The 14,757-nt window shown below is 37.8% G+C and overlaps 4 protein-coding genes across 4 annotated transcripts; all 4 read left to right on the top strand.

The window, feature by feature from the left end:
- Positions 1–3,810: 3,810 nt before the first annotated feature.
- GCK72_011339 (uncharacterized protein) lies at positions 3,811–4,660 on the top strand (the record flags this gene model as incomplete). Its single annotated transcript, XM_053728381.1, has 3 exons — positions 3,811–3,924; positions 4,169–4,548; positions 4,600–4,660. The coding sequence occupies 3 exons, from the start codon at positions 3,811–3,813 to the stop codon at positions 4,658–4,660; spliced, it is 555 nt and encodes a 184-aa protein (XP_053587958.1).
- A 2,603-nt stretch (positions 4,661–7,263) lies between these two features.
- Positions 7,264–9,895, top strand: GCK72_011340 (uncharacterized protein; the record flags this gene model as incomplete). Its single annotated transcript, XM_003092560.2, has 4 exons — positions 7,264–7,337; positions 7,393–7,611; positions 8,196–8,699; positions 9,742–9,895. The coding sequence occupies 4 exons, from the start codon at positions 7,264–7,266 to the stop codon at positions 9,893–9,895; spliced, it is 951 nt and encodes a 316-aa protein (XP_003092608.2).
- An 867-nt stretch (positions 9,896–10,762) lies between these two features.
- GCK72_011341 (uncharacterized protein) lies at positions 10,763–12,047 on the top strand (the record flags this gene model as incomplete). The annotated part of the gene is made up of 2 exons (XM_053728382.1): positions 10,763–11,095; positions 11,835–12,047. 2 exons carry the CDS (start codon positions 10,763–10,765, stop codon positions 12,045–12,047), a joined length of 546 nt encoding a protein of 181 aa, XP_053587959.1.
- Positions 12,048–12,134: 87 nt separating this feature from the next.
- Positions 12,135–12,495, top strand: GCK72_011342 (uncharacterized protein; the record flags this gene model as incomplete). The annotated part of the gene is made up of 3 exons (XM_003092568.2): positions 12,135–12,148; positions 12,207–12,382; positions 12,428–12,495. 3 exons carry the CDS (start codon positions 12,135–12,137, stop codon positions 12,493–12,495), a joined length of 258 nt encoding a protein of 85 aa, XP_003092616.2.
- Between the last annotated feature and the right edge of the window lie 2,262 nt (positions 12,496–14,757).

Genomic DNA, 14,757 nt, shown 5'->3' on the forward strand with positions numbered 1-14,757 from the left:
TTAAGACCGGCTGAAACTCGCGAATATCGGTTAAGATCATATAAATATATTGTAAACATTGCTCAATCTCTAGTTTTCCTGACTCAAAATATACTCAGAGTTTTTCCGCGCATCCTCCGTGTACTCCTCTCGGACAAAATCATTTCCCACTTCCTCGTTTCCATACTTGTCAACCGGGCCGACACAGGCCGGCTCGTAACTCGCGTCAAAATGAATATTATGAGCTGAAAAATATACCAAAATGTAGATCTCAACGAGTTCTATAACTGTGACCTACTACGGGCCGGATTTCTATTCGTTAATATGCCGCGGGCCGGGCTAGAATGGCTTTTTTGGCCATTTTCGCGTTTTTTGGCACTTTTTCCCGGCCCGCGGCACATTATCGAATAGAAATCCGGCCCGGAGTAGGTCACGGACATAGAACTCGTCGAGATCTACGTTTTGGTATATTTTTGAGCTAATAATATTCATTTTGACGCGAGTTACGAGCCGGCCCGGTTGACAAGTATGCTCGTTTCTAAATCTTACGGATGAGCCTACGTGCAATGTCTTAGCTTATTCTGATTCTTTCATCTCCGAGGTCTCAGGAGGCGTCCGCTGATTAGTGTCCCGCATAAGTAATTAGTAATGAGATGTCTAACAATGTGCTTTTGGACTTGAAAGAGGAATCGACAAGCAGAGACATGCAGGCTCCGCCCACTTTTCCTTTATGTGATTCATTACCACTTCACTTTTCTAAATTCAGAAAATGAATCTCTTCCCGTTTTTCACATATACCCTCTCCGGCCATTGGCACATCCCAATAACCATCTGGTTTACCTCGGTTCTTCTTGTTGGATCATTTCTAGCTCCCGAGACATGGAAAGAGTGGTGGAAGTTTGTTAAGTTCTTATTGTTCTATATTATTTTCGTGTTACTGCTCAGTGTTTGGGCTCACTACAAAGTTATTGAAAAGGATCAAGGGTTTGCGGAAAATAAGCGGACGTTGAAGTTTTGTTATGGGTTGGTTTCGGGTATTACTGTTATTAATTTGGTTCTCTGTGGACTTGTGGATAATCAGGTGAGTAAATTTAAATAAAACGTTTTAATGATAAGGAATTCAGACAATTTAAGCAGTTCTCGTTGTCGGAATCAACACAATCTTAGTCATTGTCATGCTCAATATGCCAAGAACAAATGTCACTATGGTATACTATAATAGACACCAGAAAGCGTGTAGGGTTATTTTTATTTCTCATCTCCTGATCTTTCTTATCATTAATAAAATATCAACTAGTGATTTACTATCATTCAAACGACTCCACATGGCTCTATTCCTTTTTATTTTATGGCAATCTAATCTGGATTTATATATGGTTTGGATGGGGTATTTCAGAGTGAAACTCAACGAATATAGTTACGAGGATCATATTGATGTCTGGTTTGTGAGAGATTCGTCAGATGATGAGGGCGCAACAGATGGAATTGTGAGAACGTAGGGTTATGGAATAATTTAAGAGACTAAGATTTCTAGCATTTTCAGACCAATATCTGATTTCCCTGTTGTTACCGGAAGTGGCGCAGACTGGTATGGAAATTAGAGTATTTTTATCTTTAATACAATATTTTAGGTCGTATGTAAATCATATATGAAATGGGGAACCTTGGTCAAATGACATCGTCGTTTAAATATTAAATATCGATATATCCTATTATAAATCAATGTTACAATCCTTGGTTAAATAACACACTATCCAATAAATAATAATTAATAATAATAATTTATTACGTCCGCAAGGGTACGTGATTGATACCAATATGCATGAGTTCAATTTGTCCGTGTTCCAGTTTCTTGTATTCGTAGGACTAATTCAACTTTTTCTTTTTCTTATTTCTTGGAACAAATGCTTCTTCGAGGATGATTGGAGATAAATTAGCATCTTCGTAACTCTTAAACTTGATCCCCAACAGTTCAAGAGCTACCATTTGACAGGGAAATATCATAACGAACTCTCGGAAAATTATCCATGTCCTGCGTCTATGTCTCTTAGTTTTCTTCTTCCGAATTTCCCGTTGTTGTTTGCGTTGTTTTAGCTTCTGCTTTCTTTTCTGTTCTGCCTTTGCCCGCTTTTCAACCCATTCTTCTATCTGCTCACTCACATTATCCTTGACTTGCTCTCTTAGTTCAGCTATTCTCATCCGTTCGTGTTGTAGGACTTGTTCGCGAAATCGGGGGTTTTCACGACACGCCTTTTCCATAGCTTTCACCATTCCTTCTGCGATACGTCTAGCGGCTTCATCGACCAACTATTCTATATTCCAATCATCCAGTCCCATTTCGTTGCCCGTTTGATTCCTTACGTTTTGCTAACAAATGCTCGAACGACCTCCCATGAATGAAAACGAAACGGGGAATGAAAACGAAACGGGGAATGAAAACGAAACGGGGAATGTGTTCAAAATATGTTCAAAAAACTTTTTGACTCAGGCAAATGGAAACTTCTAGGAAACTCTTTATTTCCAGCCATTAGTAAAAAATTCACTATCTATCTTATGCCCCTAGAAAACCTGCACTTTTAACTCAAATTTAGGTTAAAAGTACACATTTTGCACTTTTGTTGCCGCTTTTCCAGACATCTGATTACTTTTGCATGACACTAATCAGCACACATCTTTTGGGGTATCGGGGGATGAGAGAATATGAAAAAGTGCATATATTTTTGATGAGAAAACTTGAAAGTACATTTTTCAATTGCTTTTTGGAACAGAAAGTTTGATCTTAACAAGGTGATAATGGGCGAATAAGAACCCAAATAGGATCCACCCTGATCAGAACTGTCCGAAGTGGAATTGAGACGAATTAAAACTATTAAACTAAATATTTTTTTTGTAATATGCACATAAAATATAGGGCAGATCGTTATCCGGAGGTCACGTAAAACGCGTCTCGGACTGATTTCAACTAATGTCTTCTAATTCTCTTGGATCAAACTCAATACGTTTTGTTCCCGTCTTCAAAAATGTACTTCTAAGCTTCTCCAATCAAAATATATGCACTTTTTTCAATCTCTCATCTCAGGGGCCCCCACTGATAGACAGACGTGTCCGGATGTCTGCAAAATTTTGATGTTTGCAACAAAAAACCTGAAAAAATGACGTGAAATGAGTGAAACGGACATCCGGACATCCGGACAGACACACAGATAGACCTTTTTGAAGTGTCGGATGTCCGAATGTTTGTCTGCGTGTCCGGATGTCCAGTTTGACCAAATTGTGTCGATCTGTGTTTCCGGATGTCCTCAGATTCAAAGGTTGACTGCTGTTTTATTTTTTGGGCCATTTTTCGCGATTTTCTGGGCATATTTAGCCCTAATAACCCCTAAACTCCCCCCCCCCCCCCACTTCCATTTTTTTCAAGTTTGACAAATTTGTGCATTTTTAGCGCATCTTTATTTTCTAACTTTTCTAATTTTCTAGTTCTCCCCTTTCCTTTGCCAGGTTACCCCCGCTTTCTAAAAACTTTTGCATTTCAATTCAATTTCCTTTCTCCACCTCCAGACGGTGACAAAATCCTTGCACTTTTCCACTTTTCGAAATCCCAAAAGTTCAGAGTCTCTCGAATCTTCTATACACCAGGTTCATTAGCAGTGATCATTCATTTTCTCTCCCAATTATCATCATCTTCTTCTTGTTTTTGAGTGAAATATCTCTCACTCCTGACATTCATTAGTCTGACCCTCCTGGGTGTTAGAGGTGGTCAGGCTCGCCCCCTTTTTCCACTTTTACTCGACTCAGTTGGCTCAATCCATTGAAAGTTTGAAATTTTCGAGAATGTTCCACGTTCCCTGCTACTCCTCGGCTCTTCCACTATTTCTAATCGGTCTCTCATTCCCAATTTTCTTCTACGCTGCAGAAGAATCAGATCCTTCAAAACATGAATTGAAGGTAACTGGGTTTCATATGGCAGTCTGGACGGTTTTAGTATTTTTTATGACTGGAGTTTTTTTTGTGGCCGCGTGTAAAACAAAACAGTGCTCCAAAAATCGGTTCGAGAGGAACAGGACCTGCATGATCAACTGCTATAAATTTACGCTTATCTTCTTGGTCTTTCTCTTTATCGGGGGATGTATTTTTATAACTACTATGAAGGTAAGTTATGAAATGGTTCTAAAATGTCTTTTATTCCCAGCATACAATTGCTTTCCTGTCTTGCACAAACTTTGCCATCCTCATCTGTCTTCTTTACTTCATCAACCAATCCAACGTCATCAAAATATTCTACCTCAAAAATTTAAAAGAAGTGTTCTCCTGCATCTTCCTTCATATCTTTGTTTTCTATGTTGGACCCTACCTATTCGACTCCACTTCCCCAGAAGTGTATTCTGCAAAAAAGACGTTCTTCCAAGTCAACATATTTTACCTATTCCTTGTCAATTTGGATCTCTATCTTTTCTATAAATATCAATTCCTGATTGGTGACAGACAAACTTTAATGGATCCGGGAAGAAGTTCAGTCTATTATGTCAATACTGAAGCAGTAAGCAATCGAGCTGCCAATTTGTCGAATGGGTATGTTTTATGGATGTATAATTAGATAATTAGTAATGAATGGTTTTACAGAGTCGATATCATGACTGGAGGTCCGTTGAACGAAGAAGTTGATCTTGGATATGAATACTAAATATGAAGCAGTTTATGGTTCTCTTACTCCAGATGTCAGTTTTGTGTTTATCTATAGATATTTGTTACCGGAAAAGTTAAATCAGCTTATTTTTCTTATATAATTTGTTGTTCATTTTTGAAATAAACTCATAATAAATAAACAAACAGCGTTTTTCTCACAGTTTGTTTCAACATCCGGTCAGAAGATGATAATTGGGAGAGAAAGTGAATGATCACTGCTAATGAACCTGGTGTATAGAAGATTCGAGAGACTCTGAACTTTTGGGATTTCGAAAAGTGGAAAAGTGCAAGGATTTTGTCACCGTCTGGAGAGGGGAGAGAGGAAAATCACGTTTAGGGTGCGCCACGGGGTCTGGGAGTGAGTAATAAAACGAACCGCGCTCCGCTCGAAAATTTTGGCGCGAAATTCAGAATTCATTATTTATCTTAAAATAGTAAACATTTTTTTTAGTAAAATTGATTTCGAAAAGACGCGAGTCAAAAATCTACAAAAAATGCGAAAAACTGGCATAAATCGGCTTAAAACGGAATTTCCGAAATTTTCAATTCCGCACATCCCTGGTTGCAATCATCACGATAAGAATCTGCTGGAAACCCATTTTATTCTACTAATTATTTATGCATGCCTCAATTTTCATTAAATGTTATGGTTTCGAAATGTCATGGTATGGAAATGTCAAGTTGCAAAACGTCCCTGAGCAGAAAACAGAAAATCTTCCTAATCTGTACTTATAATGTATTTTGACCTACAAAAACTAAATCCTTTACAATTCTATTTCCTAAAATTTCTAAAATTTCGGCTTCAGATTTCTCCAGTTTTTTCGAAATACATGACTCTGGTTATTGGTGTCACCGAGAAATAAGATTCTGAGTAGTCCCTCGGCCTTTCAAAAATTTGACAAAATTTAAGGAAAATTTTACTGGTAAACAAATTATTGAAAATGTTCTTTGGTGTACATCAACAACACGCGAACTTGGAAAATAGCAAAATATTACTAATGTTGGAATTGAAAAATGACAAATTTGAATCCAACGTGTATATAGTTTGAACTTGTAGAAAATCGCAGCCAAGAGTATTTCCCGTTGACTACCTAATTTTTGTATCTGAAATATTAGAGGAGTGCAGTGTCTAGGAAGATTAGAAATTAGTAATTATTAGAAAGGGACGGAATTCGGATTAGAGGGGTACTGTCGATGAGGGGTCTGGAATTGACACCTTCTCACTTGGGTATAACTTATTTAGAGACCCAAATAACTTGAATTTTTGAAATCAGTTTGTTGAGAGCTTTCAGAAAAGTGTAATCATGCCAAGATCTGGAACATTTTCAGAAATTTTACAATTTTTGGGTCCCACTACGAAAACCCCTGTGGTTATACCTGGGTGTTTTTCTCAGAATAATCAACAAATTCCGCACATTTTAATCCAAAAAATAATCAAATTTGAGCGGAGAATAAAAAGTGATTTTCGAAACTATTCGAATATCTGAAAATCACTTAACCTGCCGTAACCTGGTCTGTTTCGTTGTAAGATCCCATGAATGTCATATTTTTGAATTCAGAGCGTTGAGAGCTATCGAACGAGTATAATCATGCCTAGCAGAGTTGCGCGGAATTCCGACTTCCGGCTTCCGACTTCCGTTTTAAAATTTTTACTTTCGACTTCCGACTTCCGTCTTCCGTTTTCGGATGTTTACTTCCGACTTCCGTCATTCCATAATTGTAGAATTTCCAAAAAGTATATTTTGCAGAAATACAAGGAAAAATTGTGTAAAAGGACAGAAAATAGGCTTTTCTTCAGCCAAAAATAATTTTCCACTGATTTTCGCAAATTTTAGGAACTTTTTCTAGGAGTTTTTGAATCTTTGCGAAAAAATCGACTTCCGACTTCCGACTTCCGTCTTCCGTTTTCAAAATTTTACTTCCGACTTCCTACTTCCGATTTCCGTTTTCAAAATTTTACTTCCGACTTCCGTTTTAGAAAAAATCACTTCCGCGCAACTCTGATGCCTAGATTTCTATCATACTAACTTTGTCAGACCGTCCCTAATTATACTTCTATACGTTTGAAGGCTACGTTTTTCAAATTTCAAAACTGCCAAAATTTCTAATTTTTGATGAAAACTGATAGAGAAAATTTCGTAACAAAAAAAAAGATTTACGGAAGTTTTCAAAAATCCGTAACTTTGTGAGTTTTTAGTACATATTTTTTCGGTGTTTCTTGACTCAAAGCTCTCAACGAGCTTATTCTAAAAATATAAAGTGTTTGGGTCTCAGAGATAAACTGATAAAGTTCTACGCCTTCTAAGTGGGTAGCAACGCTGTGAGAAATTCCTTCTTTCCACTTTCAAATTTCGACTTCCGGATAAGAAATTTTCATTTCCATGCAACTGTGGTAGGTATCCCAGATCCCCCCCCCCCCCATCTACAGTACCCCTCTAATCCTCTTCCCCACCTTCCATATCTAATGACACTCCCCTCCTCTAATTATCGTCCCCTTCACCCACTAATCCCCTTCGTCCCTCCGACCGCTACGCAACCGCATCGCACCCTCTCCACTCAATAATATCGGTGCCCCTCACTCTCTATCCGCCCCCCTCCTCAATGGTTTTCACTCTGTTCAAACTACCAATACTATGTCTAGAATGCTGTCTGAAAAATATGGATTCGTTGGATTTGTGAGTCACGTCCCCAAAATATATTTATTTATTCATTTATTTAATTAATTTCCAGACTATTCCTATCGTTTACGTCGCGAAAACTGCTCAACCTGATCCGTCGTACGCGTACATCTGTCATTCGATTCGGTGTGGAGTGTGACTCTGCGGGCTATCGAACCGTTGTGACTATCGTACGCCGAGGAGGTGTGGAGAATGGAAAATGGACGTTCAATTTGCCGTTTTCCGTACCAGGAATAAAGAAGTGGATTAAAGGATGGGAATTCATGTTTTGGTGGGTTGGATAATTATTAATTTAGTTGAAACATGGGTTATAATTATTGAGAACCTGTTTTTTTGAATCTCAATGGAAATATGGCTGAGGCACGGTCAGTCTATTCTAGAAGATTCCCTGTGGGTTCTTAATATATGACGATGTTTGCAGAAAATAAGATACATTTACCACAATAATTAAGAGCTACAAAGTAAGAAGGGGGTACTGTAGCAAGAAAGAGGTTACAGTGTGAACAGTAGTCAACTGACTGTGTGATAAGTGACTTAGTTACAGTACTCAAGAGTACTGTAGGAGGAAGCGTACAGTAAGACAGAAACCGATCGGAAAGATGCTGTGAAGTACGGTAGAAATAGAGGATTATGGTTACAGTAAGAAAGGTACAATAATAGTCACTTAACTGGGTGAGTAACTTAGTTACAGTAGGACACGACAAACTGCAAAGAGTATATCGTCCCTTCTACAGTACCCCCTCCTGCTACACTACTCCCGAATATCAAAACACTAGTAATAAGACCCGGAGAGCCCATCACTTTATTAAGTTTTCCCCAAAAATTGATTGTTTTAAATACTAGATTAGTTTCCAGGCGAAACCCGAACAACTCTATCCAATCCTACACCACCGTCTCCCATATCCACGAAGAATTAAATCTGGGTCTCGCCTATTTGATGTATCTATTCAAATGCAAGACATTAAGAGTCTCAATCACAGGACTCACAACAATCGACAACGGAAAACTGAAATTTTTAATAGAGAATTTTCGAATTGCCGAGAGGTTCGAAATAAATGCTCCAATGCACTCTACTTTCCAATGCGACCCGGAAATTTTCCAATCAAAGGAATTAGTGATGGGCGGGGAGTGGATAACAAGAGATATTCTATTCGGACTGAAATGTTCCTGTATTTTTCTGAAAAACTGTCACATTTTGCAAATGAAAGATTTCGAGGCGTTTATAAGGAGATGGTTTAACTCGACGGATACGGAGTTTCGTCAACTGGCTATGGTTGTTGATCTACCAAGGAATCGATTTAATTTGAAGAGACAGAAACTGATGAAATGGGATCCCGAGATGAGGAGCAGATATTATCCGTAAGTTTTTCAAAAGTTTTCAAAGAATACAATACATAAATTGAAAATTTGAAATAACAATAAAAAATAGTGACCGAAGGGCGAGAGTTTGGCTCAAATTTGCCGGTAACTATTTTTCTGAGTTATTTCGAGATTACTGTAGTTTTTTGTGCATGAACTGGGAGGATATATACTTCTGAGTTAATTCGAGTGATTTTAAACATTTTGTAACAAAAATCTGCTCAGAAAACCAGAAATTAAAAAAGTTATGGATTTTCGAAACTTTTCAAAAAATCTTTAAAAATCTTTAAACTACAGTAACCATTTTTGTTTTGCTCCGATTTTTATAAAACCTTAAGTTTTGAACTCAGGAGGACAAGACCTTTCAAATGAGTTTAATCATGACTAGGTTTGGACTAATCTAATATTTTACCCCTCCATGCGCCTTTAACCTCCGGGTTACTGTAGTTTTTCGTGCATGAACTGGGTGAAAATATTTTTCTGAGTTAATTCGAGTGATTTTGAACATTTTTATCAAACATCTGCTCGGAACTCAAAAAATGAAAAAAATTATGGATTTTCGAAACTTTTTGAATTTTGAATTCACTAGGACAAGGCCTTTCAAATGAGTATAATCATGACTAGCAGAGTTGCGCGGAATTCCGACTTCCGACTTCCGGCTTCCGACTTCCGTTTTCAAAATTTTACTTCCGACTTCCGGGCTGTTTTTCACTTCCGACTTCCGGCAGAAAATAGGCTTTTCTTCAGCCAAAAACTAATTTTCCACTGATTTTCGCGAATTTTAGGAACTTTTTCTAGTAGTTTTTGAATCTTTGCGAAAAAATCGACTTCCGACTTCCGACTTCCGGCTTCCGACTTTCGATTTCCGTTTTCAAAATTTTACTTCCGACTTCCGACTTCCTACTTCCGTTTTAGAAAAAATCACTTGCGCGCAACTCTGATGACTAGCTTTGAACTAATCTGATATTTTACATATTTTATCCCTCCATGCGCCTTTAACCCCCCGGGTTACTGTAGTTTTCGTTATTAACTTTAATTTCAGATTCAACGAGACGGAAGCCTTAGACTGCGAAAACGGAAAGGACTGTGTACGAAACGACGGACTACTGGCGACAGTGCTGAAGAAACAAAAAATGTTAATTTTTGTAGTTTGGCATGATCGACATCCTGATGTAACCGGGTTACAGATTGTTTGATTTTTTATAATTTAAAATTCAAATTTTTGAATAAATTGTTGTCTGGAATTTTCCTATTTTCTCCAGAAATCTAAGCATGATTATACTCGTTTGAAAGGTCTCGCTGATTTCAAAAATATGACTTTGTCTTCTCCGCCTGCTAGCTCGCCTCGACCATTTTTTGACCGGAAAATTGTTGGTTTTTTTTGTGACAAGTAGGGCTGTTAAAACAGGCGTTTTACGGCGGCAATCGCCGGTTTCATTTCCGGCGTGGGCGACAATCGCCGGTTTTATTTCCGGCGTGGGCGACAATCGCCGGAAATGAAACCGGCGATTGCGGCAAGTACAATTTTAAAAACCGGCGTGTAACGCCGGTTTTTATCATTTTTATTCATTTTCAGTATATTTTCTACTCAAAAAAGCGGCGTTTGTCGCCGGTTTAGAAATGAAAACCGGCGATGGAAGCAAGTTTTGGAAATGAACTTGCTTTTCATGCAATTAACGTGAAAAAAGCGGCGCCGGCTTGCCGGCGATTGCCGCAAGTAACAGCCCTAGTGACAAGACGTGAATTTTTGTGTAATTAAATAGCAGTTTCTTTATTTTCATACCAATTTTAAAATACATTCACAATTTCCCGAAATTCCTCCTTCCCCTTTTTCTATTTCGAAACTGTTCTCTCCCAAAAAGCTTTCATATCTTTCCCCATTTTCCCATCATCTCTTTTTTTCCTATTGCTCATCTCAAAACCACAAAACAAAACATTTTTCCATTAGCTTTTTCAATAAACTGTCTAAATCTCCATTGATAAGAAACTCTCCTCTTTCACGGGGGCCTTCATTTCACTTCCAGCTGCCTCCCTTTCCCTTTGTACTCAGTTGTCAAAAAAAAATGGCGACGCCGCCATTCCTGACCAACTACTTCCAAATCCTTAACCTAATCACCACCCTAGCCACTACCGTAACCTGCTATACCCTCGTCCCGATTTACTATCCACGTGACTATTTCATCCGACTCAACATTTTTATTCTCGTCATTTCATTTATCTTCGGCACTTTCTTTATTATTGGGAAGTTGGTCAAATCAGCAGGCACTAACGACAGACATGTGGTATGCCTGAAATTGGCTAGACGTAGTTTGATGGGATGCTTCGCGATGGTTACCTTAATCGGAGTGGTCGCAAAAGTTTGGGTGTTTTTCATCGGGGAGGAGAAGGATTTGTTGGTGAGTGGTCTATTATTTTGGGGTAAGAATTAAAATAATAAACCTAGGTAGGCTACATTTTAGATTGGCTAAGATTGTCTGAGATTGTCTGAAATTGGCTAAAATTGTAAAATAAAAGGGTCTGGCTCACCTTTGGCGCATTTCTACTTCACATGATAGAATATGATAAATTTTCCCATAACTCCGCTTGAAACATCTGTAACTATCTAGGGATCGGACGCACAGAAAAGTGTTCAACTACAAAAGTGGAGTTCTAGGTTCAATCTACAGTATCCTAGAAATGTGATATTATGGGACAATAAGTCACATCGATAGGCACACTGTATTTTCTTGTTTGAAATAGAACTAATTGTCGGTAGTATTTTTAGCGGGTTAATTAGGTGAATTGATTTTTTTTGGGTGTTTCAAGAATTCTGCGTTTTTCAGCTGTGATTTTGTCTGGAAATTGAGTGTGTATTGTTTTTCAAATAGACAAAGCTATTATCTAAGTTTGATGGCCCTAAACCACCTAAAACGATTCATAATTCAAAAAGTAACAGATTTTCGAAAATTTTCGAATATCTGAAATGTATTTAAACTGATATATCTTTGCCAATTTTCATTCAATTTCTATTAAATACTATTTTTTGAAATAAACACAACAAGAGTTTCCGAATGAGTATAAAAATGAATAAAAAAATGAAAAAAAAAAAAAATTTTATCAATAGAGCGAGTTTGCCTAAATCCCAAACATTTCCAGAATCTCTACTACCATTTCACCGTATTCAACATCATCATTCTCTGCTTCTACACGTCCGCCCATACAGCCATTGGAAAGTTCCAAGTCACCTACCGTCCCCATACCGGAATATTCTTCCTTGGAGCAATTTTCCACTTGCTCACTCTGGCACTTGCTATAACCATCGCATTGGACTATAAATACAACTATGGGATCATCTTTTTCCAAGCCTAATACTCATCATTCTCAACTCTCAGTCTCATCGACTTCTTCGTTGTGTTGATTGGAGGGGTTAAGAGGTTCCAGAAGATTCCAAAGAGTATGGAAGTCTTACGGTAACTTTTATTTCTTAAAATTTACATAAAAATGACAGAAAAAATAAAGAATTTCCAGACCACTCTCCGCATCAGAATGCGAAATCTGCTCCCAGGAATACAGTGATACCGTAATCCCCCGGATTTTGACTCAATGCGGGCATACTGTATGCGAGGTGTGTGCTGGAAACCTGCTGGATGACGAGAACAGCAAGATCACTTGCCCGATTTGCAGACAAGAGACTGTCGTTAATGGTGAGACGAGAATTTGAGTATTTTTTGAAAAAAGAATGGTTTCAGGGACAGTGGAGAGTCTTCCGAAAAACTTCACCGTGTTGCAGATGGCACGTGGCAATGAGGAAGCATAATTTGTGTTTTTTTTTGAAATTCAAGAGTTAAATAAAACGAACATTAAAAATGTGAATATTATAATACCAGTCGGTTAACGCAGCCTAACGGCTGCTCAACCTCCTTCTCTACACCACCCTTCTGGGTGTTACAGCGCCTGCGGCGCTTCACAAATGTTTTAGTCCATCGTGGTCTTTCCGCCTTCCACTTTCTTCTTTCCGCCAACAATTTTCCTATTTTCGCTTTCCGTCATTTTAAGAATTTTTTCCTCTGCTTAGAGAATATCAGCTTGAAAAATTAGTTCGCTTACTCGAATTTACTGAGTTTTTTTGCACCGAAGCTATCGGTTTTTCCAAAAAGCTTTTCACAACAAAATAAAAACAAAATCGACTTCATATTCTGCCTTCCGCATTCTGGCATTTCAAAAACCACATTCCGCTCAACTCTGTTAACTAAGCAGCCTGTTCCGGTAGCGAACAGTTAAATTCTCTCTTCAAGATGCGAGTGATCTTTCAAATATCCATTTTAAGTTTCGACTTCCTTATTCACAAATCACCATCACTTGTTGAGTAGTATTCTTTCATTCAGAATACTCCTAGTAGGCTTCTGGGTGTTTTTCACTGTCTTTTTTGGCTTGAGACTATGAAACCTTTACCAAAACCATTTTGCTGAAATTTGGTCTACTATGTTTTTTCGCTATTCTATTCACGTCTTCAAAAAATGCACTTCAAGTAGGGACCGCAATGAACGTGGGCGGAGTTTTCATTTTCTTCTCTTGGGACGTCATGGGGAGGTTATTGAAATGTTTGGTGGACTGCCCTGGGATCTCAGAACGCTAAAACAAAATGAAAACTTTTTACCCCTATGTAATCGAGTACGTAGAATTCGATGAGCACACTTTCCTTTCACCCAATTGTGTAGTTTTCTCAAAAAACTGAAAAAAAAAACGTTTTGCTTTTTTCAGAAAAATGTCACGTTTAATTTGTTCTAGGTCGAACACGCATCATTTTTTGACAGTTTCTAATAGTCCTGGACATACTCTAATAGGTTTTGAGAGAAAATTCGATTTTCGTGTTGTGGAATTTTTTTGGGAGCCATCTGAACTGCGAGGCATCACATCAAAAAACTTTCTGTAATAACATATCTATTTTCTCACATATTCTTTTTGGACATCTCTTCAGGTAGCAAAATTTTGAAGCTCATTGATTCGTAAAATGTAGTTTCCTCTGTGTCGGAAGACAACAGACTCAGAAAGAAAATCAGTTTTCCCGACATTTTAGGTTAAAGGAGGTCAAACACGCATCACTTCTTGACGGATTCAAGATTGTTTAGTATGGTTTTATCCAAAAAGTTCTGCTTCCTGAATTTTTGACTGTTCGTCGGTAATGGCTCCTTATATTTCTAAGTTTAAAAGTTTAAAAAAACCACCTTATTTGTGCTATTTTTTGATCCCCCCATTTGTACCTAAAACCGTTTCACAAAAGCTGACAAAAGTACGTAAGGAATTTTCTGGAATTTTCTCAAAATGTCGAGTGAATGAAAAACACCATCTGAAAGTAGTCAGATTCCTTACTATTAGCAGATAAACAACAGATTGGTTGAATATTATCTAACCTGCACTTCAACATCTGACTCGTCTCGTCCACATCCAACTGTTTATAGCAAGCAAAAAACAGGTCAACGTTTGCAGAATAGATCTGACCTAAGATTTGTAGTACAAACCTTTCAAAACATTATGAAAATTTGAAGAAATGAATTCATTTGAAGAATGAAAAGTTTCTTCAACTATTTTTCCCGTGAACTCCTATTTCCCTATTTCGAAAATGAAAGGCAATGAAAGGCTTGAAAACCACGTTTTTTCACGTAGTGACCTATTTTCGAACTATTTTAACTAAAAAAATAGACGGGCATCATCCGGGACAAATTTCCAATCGATCTGTGTAAATTTCATTGAAAACGGTTCAGTACAGAAGGCGCTAGAGTCGGCGACAAACGGACAGACAAACGGATCTGCTGAATATTATTAGTAAAGATATTATCTGGATTCGAGTTATTTTTGCGATTTTTTCTCACCCAGTCTTGTGAAAATCAACAAAATTTATATATTTTTTGAAGATTCTCCCAATTATTTTCCACATTTTGAGCACCAAACCAAGAACAACCGACTCACAAAGTTACAGATTTTCGAAACTTTTCGAATATCTGAAAATCACTTAACCTACCGTAAACTGGTCTGTTCCGAAGTGAGATCCCATGAAAGTCATATTTTTGAATTTAACGCG

This window comes from Caenorhabditis remanei, chromosome III (genome assembly GCF_010183535.1).
Source record: "Caenorhabditis remanei strain PX506 chromosome III, whole genome shotgun sequence".
In the NCBI taxonomy this organism is placed as follows: Eukaryota; Metazoa; Nematoda; class Chromadorea; order Rhabditida; family Rhabditidae; genus Caenorhabditis; species Caenorhabditis remanei.